The sequence below is a fragment of the Coturnix japonica genome, chromosome 4 (genome assembly GCF_001577835.2).
Source record: "Coturnix japonica isolate 7356 chromosome 4, Coturnix japonica 2.1, whole genome shotgun sequence".
Classification (NCBI taxonomy): Eukaryota; Metazoa; Chordata; class Aves; order Galliformes; family Phasianidae; genus Coturnix; species Coturnix japonica.
The window spans coordinates 48,827,112-48,846,282 of record NC_029519.1 but is presented as its reverse complement, the minus strand read 5'-3'; the positions used below and the strand labels follow the sequence as shown (position 1 = coordinate 48,846,282).

Here is a 19,171-nt window from a genome sequence, read left to right as displayed (position 1 = left end):
TTGCCAGACCTTATTTTGTTGTGAAGTTTTTTTTCACTTGTTGCAGTAAGATTGGGAAAGTAAAGAACAGGTTTGGTGCCTTCTTTTTTCTACGCTGCCTTGGTCCCTTCTGGAATTTTAAACTGTCACATAGTACTTCTTTTACAATTATTCTTAGCTACTTTTCTAGAACCAGCTGTGCAGTAGCTCTACGAGTATTAAATATTTTTATGAGAGTTCAGAAAAGTGACAGTATTTTATGGATTTGGAAATGCAGCTGATGGAAAGTAGGGACGGCTGTGTGGGAGCTGTGTTGTGCCAAGAGCTGTCCTGGAGGCTGTTTGTATCCAGGGAAGAAATTTTACAATTTTGAAACTTTGCTTGAGAAAACCAGTTCTTCAGAAACCAAACCAAACTGAGACCAGTGCATTATAGCCGGCTTTCACCCTTTTGGTGGGCAGAAGACTAGCTGGTGTTTAACATGAAAAAGATATTCTCTGCAAGTTCCCTGTACAAATGGGGGGAACAGTTCACAGCCCACACCTGTTTGCCACAGCCATACCTTTTCCCACCACAGAAGCTCAGATGTTATTTTCTTCTGCTGTGGCGGTGGCTCTGTAGCCTCACCAGGTTGCTTTGGACTTGCTCTCCACTTCTTGTCCTAGCTCCACACCAATCCTGGGTCTCAACAAAACAAAATGTTCTTAAGCTATGCAAGTGTGAAAGCGTTTCAAAATGTTCTGTAACAGTGCTGCTGTGACATTCTGCCTTCTTCAAAGCAGACACAACAAGATTAAGCTCAAATCCAGTTTTAAAATGGTTCACAGCCCAGAGGTGGCTATTGTAGGGCTCTCTACCGCACCCCACCAGCTGCAAGACAGCTGCTTTAGTTCATAGCATTGAGGAACAGGCCTTCAAAAAATCTTTTTCCCCACTTCTGACCCTCTCAATTTTCAGATGTTTCTGAGGCAGCCTATTGGGATGGTCCCATGAGCATCAGCCCTTTGTGAAGTGCCATCAGGATATCAGGAAACAGCTGTGTCTCCAGCATGTCATCTCTGACCCCAACCCAATCTTTCTCTCTGCAGTCTAGGTCTTGGGAGATGCCTTTGCAGATGGCTTTGAAACTGCTTGCAGTAGGAAATGTTTATGCTGTAATGTGACAAAGGTAGCCTTTTTACACTGTATTTCCAAGCATGGAATTTCTTCCACGAGAACAGCACTATCAACAAATACTACAGATGATGGAATCTTTATGCCAAAGAATCATGTTGATCATGAGTTTGCCGGTGCTATTTACACTTAATTAAACACAAACAAGAGCCTTACAGGCTATAAATTCTCTCCCAAGTGCTTAACTCAGATATCACTTTCTGAAAAAGTAGCATACCTTTAAGCATAAAAAACAAGAAATCATGAAGAATTATGACTGCCTTCATATTTACAGCTTTTGAGAGTGAGTAATGTTTCAGGAAAGATTAACTGTAGGAACATATATTCTTTTAGCTCAAAGATTTAAACTTAAATCTTGGTGGTTTTTTTGCCTGTCTCAAAAATACTACCAATAAGTAAGTTCAACTTGAACAAAAAACTCATTTTTACAAAATTAATATGGGCCTCCAGTTGTTGTAAAGAGCAAAAGTTCAGTTGAAATTCAGTTTGCGGCTGAAGAGTATGTTTCTATTTTTGCTGTACTTGAATAGCTTCCTATTAAATTAGAGTTACATAAACTAAGTTTTGACATAATTCTGTTTTTTCTCCGTTTTTACAGTCGGTATAATAAAGATGCAACACTTGAGGATAGGAAGTAACAAAATACAAGCTGTCAAAATATGTGGCCAAATCTTCCTTTTCAGCTTAAAGTGCATTGGTAAGAGCAAGGACAGCTCTAGAAGATTGATGGAGTTCCTGACTCAACGGCCCCAACAGGAGAACAAAGTACAAAATCTCTGTAATCAGTTCACTTGTCTATTCAAGCATCCTCGTGACTTAATTCAAGGATAAGTTTACTCTGCTCATAGGCATTCACTGATCAATCATAGGTACAAAAATGCGCTGCCTTACAATGGACTGATATTCTCAGGTTTGTCACGTGTACTCCACTTGCTACAGATGCTGTGTTTAATTTCTGTTGGGAACCCTCAGAAAATATGCAGCCATAAAATGGACAGCTACTGAAGCCACACTTCACTGCCACTTGCATGAGCTTTGCTTTTCAGAAACCCACTAATTCTAATTCAGTGCCTTTGAGCTGTTATGCCTACACCGGTGGTAATTATTGTTCTGAATGTACTCTGGGTACATTAAAGTGAGGAAAGAAAGATTCATGAGAAGAGTGAGATGAGTTATAGAAACAAAATAAGCACCTAAAAGTCATTAAAATAGGTTAAACTCAGGAGAGATATACCTCAATCACTAGATTTCAAAATTATTTGAAACTGATGGAAGGGAATATTTCACATAATATTAACAGCAATTGTAGAACCCACCAAACAAGCAAACATCACAATAAATGTTTCTATTATAAATCAAGTTTAAAAAAAAAAAAAAAAAAAACAGAAAAAAATTGTTTCTTATAGTTTGTATTTTTTGTTTGTTAAATGAAAGACACTCTTAATGCCCAGTTAGGCGGTACCCTGAGGAAAAGTTTCTTACTGGCACTAAATGTCTCACAGGTAGAAGTAGAGTGAAACTGAGAAACATATTAATGACAACAACAAGTATACAGCACCCCTGCTTTTGTTGCATGGTCGTTGTAGGCCGTATGGGCTGTCATCAGGAACACTCAGTGATCATACAAACCATATGTCCAGAAGCTTAATGAGCTGGCAGCTCTAGCTACAAACTTTGTTATAGTTAGCAATGCTATTATGAGCCAGTTATATTAATTTTAATTACAGCTGAATTAAGACTGAAAAAAAAAATCACATTTGTTCCACTAAATTCCTTAAATTTCCCTTTTGGCTCCATATGGAAAGCTTTGCACTCTCTTCCCAGATAATTTCTTTGTGCAACAACAGAAAGCAGTGGGAATGCCATGTGTATTTGCAGAGATGTTCATAACCTACAGGTAAATGTGGCTGTGCAAAGAGCAGCCTTTGGATTTGGTGGTACGCAAAGAGAGTTAGTGTCAAAAAATACATACAAGGGGCAGTACAAGTGTTGAAAAGCAAGACTTGGAAGTGACGGGGAGAATTCATGAGCTGTTCATCATATGAAGATTTTTTTTTTATCTGAACCATCTGGTGGGTGATCCATTGCAGTAACAAAACATAACTGAACCCAGGTGTCCATTCACAGGTTATTACAGACAATGGGGCTGCATTTCAGCATTGCTTTCTGTGTTTTGAACAGCTATGAAGAAGTGGGCCGTTCTAACTAAATTGCTGAGTTAGATAAGCACTGTGCTATACAGATGCACAGTCTGCAGCCCTTTGGCCTCCCTGGGATGCAGCAAGAATATCCTGTGACTCTTCTCTGACCTGTCAGTACTTACTTCACACAGAAACCAGGGGAGGGAGAGGGGCAGTGGATGGGTCTTACCTTGGCTGAGCTGCAGCCGCACCCTTCAGGCAGCAGTTGCAGCTTGGGCACAAGCATGCACCCCGTCACTGCCCCGTGCTGCTTCCAGCTCAAAAAGGAAGGGAGAGTGCTTCAGAGCAGTGTGTTTTGCAACCCTGCTGCACTTTGCCTCAATAACTGTACACTGACAATAATGTGTGTTTCATTCAGTTTATCTCCCATAAAGGTAGTCAGCTGGGATTTGAAAAGAATGAAGGATGGAGAAGCCACCGATTTCCATTCTTTGCTCTTATTTAACACACATTTTAAATACCATATTTTAAAGTGCCTCCAAACAGGGATTGTCAGATTTTGAAGGCATTTCTTTCCATTTTCTGTTGACTATCTAAAAGGTTAGGAGAAAAGAATTTTCCTTTTGGAGTGACAAACTGAGAGCTAAGTTGAGACACTTAAGCAGTATAAAAACACACAATTGCTTTCTGTATTGGCTAGATAATAAACCTGGGCACTTCCTTTAGGACATCTGTGAAGGCATGAAATAAAAGCATGGTATGGATGTCAAGTGCATCAGATTCTTCCCTCTCTTGCAAATGTAAGCACCTTCTCTTGATAAAATCTACCCTTCTGATTATCTTTACCTTTTTACACAGAGAATTAGGCTGGAACTTAACTCATTTTTAAAAAAGCATGTGCATTTTTCTGCTATAACTGCAGAACATCAGATGCAGAGGAAAAAGCACTTTTATGAACAAACGTTCTTTTGAAGCACACCTGCACCAACTGATTTCTATCACCACTGAGGCTGTTTACTGACAGGAAGGAGCTTCTTTTTGTTTAAGAAATATGGATATGATGACAAACCTTTTTGTGTGCATGGTGTATAAAGAAACTCACAGTATAATTAGCCTGTGTGAGTAGAAAACTGAAGCTAGCAAGACACACCTGTTTTCCGCTTGATTGGTTTAGAAATGGAACCCAGATTTGTTTATTAGCCCTTCCTTGAGAAGAAACTCATTAGATGTGAGATCGCAGCATTTGATATAGAAAGGCCTTGATCCTGCTGGGGCCTGTGGAAAACTGCCAAAGAAGTGAGTTTTACAGAGCACAGTGCAGAGCATCAGCGCAATTGCTTTGAATTTGTGTGCTTTACTCCTGTCAAGGCTTGCTCCTTCATACGCTCCCCTAACACTGGGATGTGCACCATAAAAGCTGTTTTCTTTCAAGAAGAGTGAGGACCCTGCAATCTCATAGAATCATAGAATTGCTCAGGTTGGAAAAGACCTTAAAGATCATTGAGTCCAACCCCAACCTAAGCATACTACCCTAACAACCCCCCACTAAATCATGTCCCTGAGCACCACATCCAAATAGTTTTTAAACACATCTAGGGATGGTGACTCAACAACCTTTCCTGTAAAGAGGTCTTTCCTGATATCCAACCTAAACTTACCCTGGCACAACTTGAGGCCATTTCCTCTCATTGAGAAGAGACCAACCCTGCTCTTGCTTGCTGTAAGCGCCTTCCAGGTATTTGAAGAGAGCAGTAAGGTCCCCTCAGCCTCCTGTTCCTCAACTAAGCAGCCCCAGTTCCTTCTGTCTCTCCTCATAGTACCTATTCTCCAAGCCCTTCACAAGCCTTGTTGCCCTTCTTTGGACCTGCTCCAGCACCTGAGTGTCATTTCTATACTGAGGTGCCCAAAACTGAACACAGTACTTGAGGTGAGATCTCACCAATGCCGAGTACAGGGGCAGGATGACTTCCCTAGTCCTTCTCACCACACCATTCCTGATACGAGCCAGGATGATATTGGCCTTCTTGGTCACCTGGGCACACTGCTGACTCATATTCAGCCAGTTCATTTGTTGATGAACCTGATACTTGTTGTGAACCTCCCTTTTGCTGCTCCATCTGAGGTTACCTTCTTCTTGCTCTAGCAGGAGGAGTAAGCAACCATCAGCTTCTTCTAATACTGTTATTTTACCTCCCCCCATACATATTTTTTCCATCCTAAATATCCATCCTTTTCAACTGTTCCACAGATGGAAACCATTCCATATCTTTGATCTTCTTTCTCTGAACATTTTCCAATCTATTGTTATATCTTGGGGAGGGAAGGAGGTGTGTGGGATGAATGGGAAGAATGAGGACTGACCAAAGCTGCAGCATTCAGAATATGCAGAGGGGTTACAGCAACGTAATTATGATAGTCTCTGCTGTGCTGTGTATCCCTTTTGAAATAATTCTTGTTATTCCTTGTTGTCCTAAACATAGAACTGATACTTTTATTTATCTATAGTAGATCCTGAATCTTGCACCCATGCTTGCTAATTAGCATAAACCCCATCTTTTCATGTATGAATTTATGAAAGGCTGCTACCATCTTACTGCCTCAGTGCTCTGCCTCATAAAAATCTTCTTTCTGCTGTGTTGCCTGTGGTGCATGGGTATGTATGAGCTTGTGTTGTGAAGATCAATACCTACCTCTGGACCTGTTTCCACTGCAGAAGGCACGAACTGATGCCAGGTCTCTGTGAAATGGTAGATCAGTATTTCTACTGTCACATTCATGGTCTGGTGCTTATTTTCCAAAAGCCTACATTTGGATGCTTGTAGTGAAAGCTTTCAGTTCAGCTACTGGTATCCAATACTAACAAATGTAGTTTCAGTAGTGAGTTAAGCTAGGGTCCCAACAATAAGTGGTAGGGGTTCCAGGTTTTGTTTAAGCCTGCACCCATCTCCTCCCATCACTTGCTCCTGCCATATGTTGGCAGCTTGGTGTCTGGGGCTCAGCTCCTTCCTTGGCATAGAGCTGCAGTGTCTGCTGACGTCCCTCAGGCTCTGTCTCTTTATCTTGGCTGGACAGTTGTCTCAAATAATTGCAGGCAAAACAGAATGTTCCGATGAAATCTTTCCCTGCATAAATTAACAGGGAAAGAGTGAGAGGATCTTTGCAGCCCTATTAATACACACTGTTACAGTACTCAGAACCACAGCTTCATTTAGAGCTCGACAGCGCAATCTGCAAACTAGCAAAACTATTCTGCTGTGATTCTACATAAATTACTGCAACTCACTTCCAATGTAAGCCATTTTAATTGTCTTTTGAATGATTTTTCTGCTTCAAGCAACAGCTCCCCCCCCCCTGAAGTTGCTAAAGATTTTTGTAGATTGCTAATATTAAACTGGGCCATAAAGGAAGAATAATTAAAAAAGGCTTTTTGGAAGGCTTGGGTTTTTTTGTTGTTTTTTTTTTCTAAGATCCAAATCATTGTATCAGAATCATTGACATTTAGGAGTTCTATCTGTGTATACAAAGCATTTCCTATGAAGTTTTCCACGTTGAAATGATAAACTGCCTAATTAGGTTGCTCCATTGCATCTCTTTTTATGGCTCCCCAGTCTGCAGTATTTTTATGAATAGTTCATGCTGTGTTGTACTTATTAACACGCTTCCGCTACCTAAATGGCATAATTAGTTGCATTTTTATCTTGAAGGTTCAATTAAAAAGTAACCTAGTAGGAGGCAGGATTCCCAATTACCGAGTGTAGGAAAGACATCTATTCCATTCTCACAGCCTTTCATCTCAAAAGTAATTCAGTCTATCTTCTTTTTCCTAAATAAAATGTAACTTTTCATCCCTGTGGAGGTAGGAGAGGACATAGAGGCCTGTGGAGACCATATATAGCAATGCCTCTTTTTACCCCTCACCTTCCCCCAAAAGAATTAAATTTTTAGTAACAGTGCCCTCTGTTGTGATTAGAGAAGACAGACAAATAAATTATTGTAATTGCTGTGTATTGCAATTGAAAAACACCATTTTTTTCTATTCCAGGTTCATTAATCAAGCCTTTACAAGCACTTTAAAGTAAAATTAATTTACGTTTAATTTCTTGCAAGTGTATTGCTTGGGAAGCCTATAAACAGGTACCACCACGCTCAGAAAATGTCAGAACTTGATGATAGATTAAGTCTAATTTGGTGTTCATAACATAGGAACTCCTAAAACTCCAGGTGTAATTTCCCAGGACAATGACCGAGAACGGTATGAGTGGTTTATTAGCAGTCTGCTTTTCTTCTAGTGAAGTATTCACAGTAGTTACTGTAAAATCGAGATTGCTAAGTTAGAATATCTTCCACTAATGCTTGTAAATGAATTGCACTAAAGAAAGAGAAAAAAATCACACCAGCAGCTGTTACTCAACAAGAGGATGGGGGAAGTGTTAGAGGACTTGGTCTTGCCTTAAGGGGAGACACCCCACATTAGCAGCTGATAACAGCCGGGTCATTGCTCTCACAGAAGGCAACATGAAGGCAATGAGGCCATGAAGGAATGAGCAGACTGAGCAATGACCTCACGTTCAGGCCTATCAAATGTGTGTGCCTCCTGAGAGATGCAGAGTTCCTGTCTCCCACAGTCAGCTTTGGCCCAGCCCAGCAGATATCCCAGAGAGAGAGAGGTCTGGAGTCATCTGCAGGTCTATGGAAAGTAGGGGGCTTTCTCACAGAAACAGATGTCTGCAATGGGGGAGGCAACAGCATTTTGTTGTCATAGTTGATGGAGAGTTATTTTATATCCTTACTTATTGAATGTATTTGTAAGATGCATGCTGCACAGTATTTGGAAAGCGGTGTTTTAAATAATAATAGGTTCTGTCTGATCCTATTTCCTTTGAATTCAGTGAAAACTTGGCAATAACACTAATGTAAATATTGATCCTTTTTGCATTCAATGTGTTCTCATATGTCAAGAGGCCACATCTGAAAACCAAATTCTGAAAAGCCTTGTGACTGCACCTTGCTTATGCCCAATAGGCTGGACTTCCTGTGCATGCAGGTGCACTAAGCTCTGTTACATGTAGGGGTTATCCAGAAAGTGTCTACCTTATGGCCAGAATGGTTTTTTCTCTTAAACATTGGTTTGAGTGTGTGTATACAGCAGATCCTGGGCCTCTTTCCAAATTATATAAACTTTTTCCTTAAAAGATCTGAAAATGGGCATAATTTAAGATCATAAGGTATTTCCCCCATTAAAATGTTCCCAAGATTAGATCACAGTCTGGCAAAATAAACATAATCTGTTGGCTCTTTTCACGAGGAATTCATTACAGGCACATTTCAGAGTGGGACACGGTTCACTGGCGAGAGTGACAGACTTCAAGCACAGTTCTGAGACTGCACAGTGTCAGTAGAGATTTGAAATGAATTTAATGGAGTTTCATGCTCTCCTGTTAATATGAGAAGATAAAATAAGGCAGGAAGCTTTGTGGACGAGGCGCCTATGACATCCCCCTTTCTCCTGCCCCTGCCCTTGGAATCTGTGCCTGCACAGTTACTTCTGGTTTGCCTCTGAGGAAGCACTGCCCCTACTCTTACCTTGCACCACGGATTTCGTCATCATAACAACTCTGAATGTGCGTGCACTAAAGTGAATCAGTTTTTGATATGCTTCAGTATCAAGGTTCAGTGGCTTAGATATAGTTATGTAACAGCTGCAATGAAACATATCACTATTAACTAAATAATAGTAATCTTTATTTTGTGGCAGCTGATCTATTAACTATCCACTGACAGAAATATTCAGAAAAGCTGTAACACAACAGCCAGAGTCTAAACAGATGCATGATAAACATAGGGAGGGAAATTCTGATCACAGTAGGCATGTTGTAAGAATTTCTTTTGGGGACATAAATTGCTGTTTCAGATAAAACATGTAGAAATTTAAATTCTTGCCTTCCAGGGCAGAGAAACAACCTTCTCCTTTATATTTTTCCTGAGTATAAAGACATTTGAAAAGTAACTCATTAATATACGATAGCTATTAGTTAATGTTTAACAAGTCAGCCGTGGTGTGCTGCTATCCTGTGTGGCATTTCATAGCAACAGCACTTGAAATATTTACTTACTTACTGTCTCCCTTTCATTAATAATGAAATACCCTAGATCTCATCTGCATTTCCCTTGTTAAACACAACATACTTGTGTGTAGATTTAAATGGGGTGCATTTCCCCCTCTGAGCTACCAAAGACTTCAGCTATTTTGACACAGAGCAGCTTCCCTTCATGACAGAGTGAAATTTATGATTTGCTCGCATGTTTTTAATAAAGCTTTCATCTGATCTATTTCATATGCTCCTTGCTTTCTGTTTCATAATCCTAAAGAATGCATCAAAAAATAGCTGATAGGAAGCTGGCTTTCCTCTCCAGGGATGTGCTCTTTGCACATGCTGGACTATGGGCTCCCATTTCTAAATACAGGTATTAATTTATGAAGCATCAAACTTTGAGTGGCCTAATTTAATACTGTAAATGTTTGCAGTGTCTTTGAGGTGAAGCTGTTAAACTTTGACATCTCAGAGCTTTTTAGTGCAAGGCTCTGATTCTCAGCTGTGTAGCTGAAAAGTTAACAGCACATCAGTGGTGTAAATCAAATGAGTACAGTTGCAACAAAATTAACGCATCCGGTGTGCAGGCACACATCCCATTTATGTCAGAGGGGGCTGCAGAACAGCAGCGCTGCCCCATCAGATGCAGCATCTTCCTAGTGTGAGGTGAGGGCACCATCTACGGGTGAGTCTGTTGTCCAACCCGTCGGGACCTCCCTCCATGTCTTTGCTTCTTTTTATAGCGTGTGTTAGGAATGTTACCAAGGAATCACTGTGCTACAATAGAAGGGCTATTGACGCTCTAACGTCAGGACATACTGCATCAGCAACATCCGTTTTCTCTAGATACGCTTTCCCTGTGTTTGAGTTGTTTCCTCTTCAAACCTTTGGCTCCATTATCAACAAAATGCCCCCTTACTGAGGATCAGCAGAACACAGTTGCTCTCATTGGACATTTGCAGGGCACAGGCGGTGTTTGTCCGAGCCTGGCAGGATCAGTCCTTTCTTTCTGGCTCCAGCTGGGACAGGCATTCTTGCTGATGCTAGAAATTAACTGATACTCAGGAAAAATGATTTTCCTTTCTCAGTTTAACTGGCAATGGTACTCCAAGGGTTTATATGTGAGGGCATAGCTTCCCTGACACAGTCAGAAAAGTAAGAAAAACAGAGGTACCCCTTGCCAGCTGTTGGCAGGACTATCTATGCTATGAAGGGCTGTGTGGTTAGCAGACATAGCAAGTGCACGCCGAAACCTCATGACTGCAAACAGAAAGTGAGGTGGCAGTTTCAGATCTACAAGTAGTTACATCCTAGAGCAGTCTCTAAAGGCTCCTCTGATGTTTAAAGGATTTCTTTTGTATTTACTGTTAAAGATGCAGGGCTCCCAAGCCTTTACCAGAGCGGAGATGAAGCAGCATGCACAGGTAGAGGCTGACCTGGTGTCTAGACTCACTGTGGGCAGCCAGGGAGAGGTTGTTTTGAGTTTTGGGCAGCTGTTTTGGGTTTAACATTGCCCCCACAGCGCACACAGCGCACACAGCCCACAGGCCCGGCCCTTCCCTGCCCACACACACCCCGGCTCTTCCGGTTCATCCCTATGGAGGACGAGAGGCGGGGCAAACCTGTTAGAGCGGCGCATGCGCTGCCCGCCACCTCCTCTACGGCGGCGGCGGCGACAAGATGGCGGAGCCGGAGTGAGTGCGGAGCTGCCGGGAGCGCGGATCTGCCGCCATCGGCCGGGAGCGGGCGGCTGCGGGAACGGGGAGCGGGTCGGGGCAGCGGCGGGGGGTGTGACAGGCGCTGAGCGTGACCGGTTTCTGCCGCCCGCAGGCAGAAGCGGCGGATCCCGTTGGTGCCGGAGAACTTGCTGAAGAGGAGGAAGGCCTACCAGGCCATCAAGGCCACCCAGGCCAAGTTAGCACTGCAGAACAAGCGCAAGGTGCGGACCGCGGGGCTGGGACGGGGCGGAGCGCTGTCCTCGCTTACCTTTTAATTTAAGAACAATTTAATAGCTGGGGACCTGCTCTGTTCTGACAGCCAGCAGCAGGGGCCTACCTCAGAAGTGGCATAGGGCTTGCTGAGGGAATCTGCTCCTGTGGTGTTCGTGGGGCCGCATTAAAACCTCTTCTGTTCTTTGTTGGATACCACGAGTGTGTTTGTAAGCATGTGGAGCAATGTTCCCCAGGGAGAAGGGGAAGCCTCAGTAATAATGTGCAGTAGCCACTTGTTAAGATTCTCCTTAGTAAAAATGACCATAATGATGGGAGTCAAGTCTCTGCCTGCTTGGAAAATGCAGCCTGATTTCACAGATGGTTTCCAACATGGAAGAGAACCGAAGATGTACAGTGTGTTCTTTAGTTTGGAAGTGGCTTAGTGTTTAGCTAGTAATGTATCTGAAGTGCAGCTGGGTGGCTGCTGTGCACCTTCTCACATGAGAAAGCACTGTGATGTCGGTGGGTGTACTTGATCCTGAACTGAGAACAAACATATAAACTTTTAAATTGGAAAAAAAAAAAACAAGTTATTTTCTTTTTGGTGGTTATTTTGAGTGATGGTGGATTATTGGTGGCTGTTTTGTAATACATGTTGCTTCTGGCTTTCTTTGAGCTGACCAAGCCATGTGTAAGTGGCTGTGTTTGTTTGATTTCTCCTATGCCTGCAATCACATTGAGTCTTGCTCTGTGTCTTTCCTAACTTATTTCCTTCCATGTAAAACCTCCCTGTTCTCTGGAAGTCACAGCCCATTGCTTATAGTCTACAACTTTGTATGTTGTCCCTGAGTTTTGCATCTTGGAGGCTTGGATTTTCAAATGTATTTTACTACTGTCTCCAAAAATAAAAGAGCGTGGTGCATGAAGTTCAGAATTTCATCTGACCTTTGAGTTACCCGCTTCTAGGATTGTTGAGGAGGGTGATCGTTCCTTCTCCTTTTGTCTTTAGATCCAGAAGGGAAAACAAATCCAGTTTAAACGCCTTGAGGCTTTTGTTCGAGATTCATGGCGCCAATGCCGAGATGACGTCAGGCTGAGGCGCATGGAGCAGCGACCTCGGCAGGTGGCTGTACCTAAGGAGCACAAACTGGCCTTTGTTGTGCGGATTGCAGAGTAAGAAACCTTGTTACTTCTGTTATTGCTATTATCTGTAAATGTCACATCCCTTCTAAGCAAAGGAAGTGCAATCTAGCTACTTGTGTCTCTGCAGGTAAGCTGAGGCCATTTGGTACTGTGTTAAAGAAATGTGGTTATTAATGGAATGTTTTTATGTTTAAGGATTAAAGGAGTGAGTCTGAGGGTAAAAAAAGTGATCAACTCGCTGCGACTGAAAAGAATTTACAGTGGGACATTTGTTAAACTGTCTCCATTATCGCTGAAGATGCTGCAGATCGTAGAACCTTATGTGGCCTGGGGGTAAGTACTGCGTGAGTCACATGGTTTTGTAGCAGTTTCTTTGTAATCATAGAATTACCCAGGTTGGGAAAGACCTTGAAGATCATCAGGTCCAGCCACAGCCTAACCAGAACCCTAACTCTAAAAACCCTCCACTAAATCATATCCCTGAGCACCACATCCAAACGGCTCATAAATACAACCAGGGATGGCGATTCAACCACCTCCCTGAGGAGCCTATTCCAATACTTAACTACCCTTTCTGTAAAGAAGTTCTTCCTAATATCCAACCTAAACTTGCCCTGGCGCAGCTTGAGGCCATGTAAATTTGTAAATATCATGGCTTTCTGATTTGTAGCTGCCTTCTCCAGTAAGTGGTCAAAAATTCACTGACTTCACATCTAAAACTTGTTGATATTTATCACTCTAAAGCTACTATGGCTACTTCCCAACTTCAGTGTGAAGCAATAGAGTGGGACTCTCCACTTTTTAGTCTGATTTCTTGTTTTTGTGCAGGTATCCTAATCTGAAATCTGTACGAGAGCTCATTCTGAAACGGGGCCAAGGAAAGGTTAACAAGAAGAGGGTACCTCTGACGGACAATATGTTGATAGAGGAACATTTAGGTAAGATGTAAGATAAGAAAACAAAGTGAAGCTGTGGTTAAGGGAGATGTTGAGAGTTTGCAGTCTGACCTTAGAGAAAAGGGAGGGAGGAAAAATTGTGCAAGACTTTTATATAGAGATCTGGGGATTCTTGGTTGTGTGAAGGAATAGCTGCACATCTCTATGGGTGGTGTGTGTCTGCTGCGTGTTGCATGTCTTGTTCATTGTACTTTGCGGTTATTTTTTCCTGCAGGGAACTGTGGTATTATTTGCCTGGAAGACCTTATTCATGAAATCTACTCAGCTGGGAAGTACTTCAGAAATGTCTCAGACTTCCTATGGCCGTTCCAGCTGTCAGTGGCCCGCTATGCTGCACGTAATAAAGTGGGGTTTCTCAAGGAGATGGGTAAGCCTGGCTGCAGAGGTGAAGGAATCAACCAGCTTATACGGCAGCTGAACTAGACAGGTGAGGAATGTACATTTTAAATCCTTATTATCTGGCTTCCTAAGATTAACTGTATTGCCATCAAAGACGCGAGTTTATATATTATGGTGACCCTCACAGTCTCAGAGAAAACTAGAGATCATGGGTTGCATTAGCTATTGGTGCTAGTGGGCTATTCCAAATCCATTGATTTTTGGATTGCTGGGAAAAATGTGTTCAAATGACTGGTAATTTTTTTCTTTCTTTCTTTTCTGTTCTGCAGTCTCTGCAAAAACACCAGGACTTAGAACCTGCTCTTTTTCACATGTAATTTTCATGGACCTGGGCTCTCTACAATGATATACTACATCTCTTGTCTATTGCTACCTTTAAAAAAGAAGGTAAAGAAAGCCAACAAAATCCAGGTGATGAAGCTGCACTCCGGGCTGGTCCTTGAGAAAGAAACTTTATTTGGTGCAAAAAACGAAATGACTTGAACTTTCTGGAGCAATCTGATTTTTTTTTAAGGCGTTGGATTTTTTATCTTTGTTTTCAGTACCTTTTACTGCTGGCACTGTACCAGTCCACCCTCTCACCTTTGCTATGAAGCACGCGTTGGCATTCTCTGATGTAAATTTGTTACAAGGGAACAGCAACCATTGCTTTGATCCAGTCCTCCCCAAGGGAAGTGCTTAAAATTGCACTTTACTGTTTAAAGCGCACCTACTTCTAGGTGTAAGCAGGTAGTGCAGTCAGCTGCTTAACAACACCACTGACAGGCAGAGGGAAGTACTAGGCTTATTCCTCTGTTAAATACAGTCTAGCTGCAGTATGATTTGTCTTACTGGTTTATATAGTGTCTTTCTAATATTCTAAAATGGGACTGCTGTGGGGATGGATATTTCCTGGTAGGAAAGCCCATTATTTACACTCTGCAGCAATATTACAAAATCAATAGTTTTAAAATAAACTCTTTTTAAATGATAGTATTGTACCACTCGTGTATCAGTCAAACCATAAGTGCTTAAGTACTAAGTAACTCCAGTGTGACTGTTGGGAATGCTGAAAGCAGTGTATGCTAGTGTAAATTTTTTTTATGGAGCTTCTTCAGCTGGCCTGTTGTCTGATACTAATTTAGAAGGCAACGCTGTGCTTAATGATTATGGGGAATTAAGGCTCTTCACACTGGAGAAGGCTCCAGGGGGGGGACCTGATAGCAGCCTTCTAGTACCTAAAGGGGGCCTGCAGGAAAGAGGGGGAATTACTTTTTATAAGGGCATGTAGTGACAAGACAAGAGGAAATGGCTTTAAGATGTAAAAGGGTAATATTAAACTAAATATTGGGAAGAGACTCTTCACTGTGTGGGCGGTGAGACACTGGAACAGGTTGCCCTGTGAGGTTGTAAATGCCTCCTCCCTGGAAGGGAGCTGGGACAGGCTTTAAGCAACCTGATCGAGATGTAGGTGTCCCTGCCTGTAGCAGGGGTTGAAACCAGGTGATCTTACAGGACCATTCCGCAAAATTGATAGAGTCATCACTAATCATCCACAAACAGTATTAGGCACGAGTGGGGACAAACTACAATTAATGAATAGTTTCATGGATTTCACGTTGACAAAAGCACTTGATTTGTGACTGAGGTACTTGCGGCATTAGCCTGAACTGCTGCTATACAGAATTCTAACATCTAAAATACAAATTCCCACATTCTGTGACTAGGAGAACTCTATACAGTTTCAAGGTTTATTCCATAAAACAAGAATACAGACATAGAAAATGCTGTGCAGCTGCTGAAGAAGGACAAGACACACTGATGCAGAACAGCACCCTCTCCAGAACTGCAGTCTCATGTTCTTCAAAATGCTGTGTTTCATCTGTTCGGGCCTTTTCCTGCTCATCAGCTGCTTTTATGGTAAAAACTTTAGAATTAATCTTGGGATTAGATATGGATTATTTCTGGTCATGAAATCCAGACCTTGCATGAAAAACAGGCCTAATACTGTCATGAACACCTCAGAGCTCTTCAAACAGTGCCACCTTAATCTAGTGTTACACCACATTATCAGGCACAATACTGCACATTCAGCAAGAGCAATCATGTGTTCACAACATAGCTGCTCTATGAACAGACACTATACAAGAGGACAGGATATGTACAAGAAACAGTTTTAAGGAAAAGAATCCTTTTTGTAAGCCACCGTGCTGTTGACTTTATGGATCGTGGTAGTGAAGGAACGAAGACGAACCTCTTCTGAATTGGCAATGAATTGTGGTCCTGACTCTTCCCACTTTTCTGGCACTACCAAATCTTTATCTGTGTAAATCAGCAAGTCAAAGGCACCTGTAAGCAGGTGGGAAAAAGTTAATGCTACACACATAGGAATGATACCATAATTGAAGTTAAAACGCATGGAGACATGCAAGAAGGTTATCAGTAGTTATGGCATCTATAGAAAAAGAAATGGCAGTTAAAGGAATGAAAACAAATACTAGTTATCATTCCTGTAGTCGCAATATTTATGACAGCTGTAGGTCCTCAGATACACCAAGTTTCTTCAAGCTACTTAAATCACCTTGAATTGCACCTTTTGGGGAAAAAACGAGTTTAAGAGTTTAACTTCCAATGAAGTTGCTCCAAGTGCTTGATTGAAAGAGAGCACAGTATTTACAGTAGCAGTTCTTTTTCAGTTTGTTGTACAAGAAGCAGTACAGGACAATACTTAGAGTACTTTATCTGATGCTGCTTCTATACTGTACATAGCTGAGACTGTCTTGGTCTAACCAAACATATACCCAGAAATGCAATACATGACACTTCAAATAATAATAATAAAAACAGAATAGTGGAAAAGATTTTCTACAATCAAATGCTAGTTCAGGCTTTCTGAAAGAAGTGTCATTTCTTTCGGAGAAGTTACAAATACTCACAGGCAGTTTCCAGGAGAGGCAGAAAAGTTACCGTGGCAGTGATTTGTCTGATAACAGATCGAATTTCATCCTGAATGGCTTTCTGAGATTTGTCTCGGGGTGCGCTGGAAAAATGAGAAAACTCTTTAAGAAAACAACTTGCACCTCCAATACTGACAGCTTTCTTTAAACACAGTTCTTGCTGCACTGCTGTGGGGTATGTTTGCTGTATGGTTATGCAGAAGCATTCTTTCAAGCCTTAGGCTCACAAAACTGTAACTTTCAATTTGTTGTTTGTGAAACCTCGCAGTGTTTTTAAGGACATATTTGCTGTCTGGGTTGGGTGAGAGTTTTGGCAAAACAGCAGAAGAGCAGTAATACAGGACTTTGTTCAGTTGCAGATTACAAAACATTTTGATAACTGAATGATGGAATCATTTGAGTTGGAAGGGACCTCTAATTGTTATGTATTCCAACTCTCCTGCAATAAACAGTCACCTACAGATCCACAAGATTGCTCAGTCCTGCCAGCCTGACCTTGAGTGGCTCCAAGGATGGGGAATCTACTACTACTCTGGATGAACTGTGCCAGTGCCTCACCACTCTTATTGTAAAAAAAGAAACAAACAAACAAAAACAAGCCAAAAAACTTATTTCCTCCTTATATCCAATCTAAACCTCACTTCTTTTAGCGAAACACTTCACTCTTATCACACCCTGTGCCCTGACAAGTCTGTCAGCTTCTTTCACATAGCCCCCCCTCAAAATACTGAAAGGCTGCTCTCTGGTCTCCCCTAAGCCTTCCCCAGGCTAAACACCTCAGCTCTCTCAGACTATCCTCACAGGAGAGTTGTTCTGTCCCTGGGACCATTTTTGTGGCCCTCCTCTGGACACACTCCAACAGCTCCATGTCTCTCCTGTACTGAGAATTCTCAATCTGGATGCAGTACTCCAGGTGATGGCTCACCAGCGCAGAGCATACAGGCAGGATAACGTCCCTTACCCTGCTGACCATGCACAATTCTTTGGATGTGGCCCTGGATACAGTTGGCTTTCTGGGCTGTTAGGTCATATCCCTACTCAGGGATATGATTTAGTGTAGGGTTTTTAGAGTCAGGGTACTGGTTAGGCTGCGGTTGGACTTGATGATGTTCAAGGTCTTTTCCAACCTGGGTAATTCTATGATTTCAGGCTTCATGTCCAGCTTGCCACCAAGACCTTTTCAGCAGGGTTGTGCGCCATTCTTATGTCCCCCAGATTGTACTGAAAGCAGGGGTTGCCCCAACCCAGGTATAATACCTTGCTCTTAGCTTTGTGGAATCACATGAAGCTCACTTGGGCCCACTGCTCAGCCTGTTCAGGTCCCCCTGGATTGCATCCAGTCCCTGGAGCACATCAATGGCACCCACAGCTTTATTTGGTAACGTCAGATAGCTCTTAGGTTACAGAGGTAGCACTACCATACTTGGTCTTTCCCTTGTGTCTCCCAACAGGGAGAAGCAGGCACAGAAACGCTGTCACTCACCTTTCACCCTTGGCGCTCTTGTCACATTCAATGTCAAACTGCCACCGCTCCAGTACCTCATTGTTCTCAATGCTGGAGATGACCACCACCAGGCGCTGCACGGTGCACTTATAAAGCCACTCTGGAAGAGGCCGCAGCATTTACTACGGCTGTATGAGAAAAAGGGGAAGGAGAAAAGGGGACGGGAAGCGGGGGGGGGCAGGTCTCACCTTTCATCTGCTCCACCACGTTGTTGAGGTAGTTCTTCAGCTCGGGGTCGGTGGTGACGAGCAGGGTAAGGCCGTACTTCTGGACGCGGGTGAAGGTCTCAGGGGGGTAGATGCCCCGCTGGTACAGGATGCTGTTGATGCCATAAGCTGCGCGCACAAAGCGGGGAGGCTTCTGTAAGGGGGCCACCCCTCCCGCCCTACAGGCGGCCATGTCGGCCGCGGCATTAGAGCCAGCCGCCCGCCCGCCTTTTTCCCCCCAACCCGCCCCCGTCTCCCCGCACCCCTGGGCGGCCCGCAGCCCCTTACAGAAAAACTCGGCGACGATCTCCGCGCTGCCCCGCAGGGTGATTCCCTGCTGCTCGCGGCCCAGCTGCGCGGCCATGGCGGTGCCCGCCGCCCGCTTCAAATCACGCCCCGCCCCTTCCGGCCGACTGCGAGGGCTGAGCAGGCGGGATGCCGTGCTGCGCATGCGCGGGGTGCGGCCGTTGGCGGGCGGGGTTTGCGGTGTGTGGGTGCGTCCCGTCAGGTGCCGTTGGGTGCGTGTGTCCTTATGGAGGTGCTGCCTCTTCTCTGGGCTATTTCTGGTTGTGCTCAGTACGAAAGCCGCCCCGCTCAGCGTTTAGCAGTCGGATTGCTGTTAATACCCGCTATTCTCCTTCAGCCCCTGCGCTATTCCCGTCCCAGAGCGCTCTCAGAGCCCTTCCTTTCCCACTCTGGGATTTTCTCGTG

The 19,171-nt window shown here is 43.2% G+C and overlaps 2 protein-coding genes across 2 annotated transcripts; one reads left to right on the top strand and one right to left on the bottom strand.

The window, feature by feature from the left end:
• The first annotated feature begins 10,978 nt into the window (after positions 1–10,978).
• On the top strand, positions 10,979–14,784 carry RPL7L1 (ribosomal protein L7 like 1). The gene is made up of 7 exons (XM_015861911.2): positions 10,979–11,079; positions 11,216–11,324; positions 12,326–12,489; positions 12,655–12,792; positions 13,288–13,397; positions 13,630–13,842; positions 14,084–14,784. Exons 1-6 carry the CDS (start codon positions 11,066–11,068, stop codon positions 13,836–13,838), a joined length of 744 nt encoding a protein of 247 aa, XP_015717397.1. The 5' UTR covers positions 10,979–11,065; the 3' UTR covers positions 13,839–13,842; positions 14,084–14,784.
• A 737-nt stretch (positions 14,785–15,521) lies between these two features.
• On the bottom strand, positions 15,522–18,886 carry MAD2L1 (mitotic arrest deficient 2 like 1). The gene is made up of 5 exons (XM_015861912.2): positions 18,749–18,886; positions 18,443–18,589; positions 18,234–18,354; positions 16,730–16,833; positions 15,522–16,142 (listed from the first exon to the last, which is right to left on the bottom strand). Exons 1-5 carry the CDS (start codon positions 18,822–18,824, stop codon positions 15,970–15,972), a joined length of 621 nt encoding a protein of 206 aa, XP_015717398.1. The 5' UTR covers positions 18,825–18,886; the 3' UTR covers positions 15,522–15,969.
• Positions 18,887–19,171: the final 285 nt, after the last annotated feature.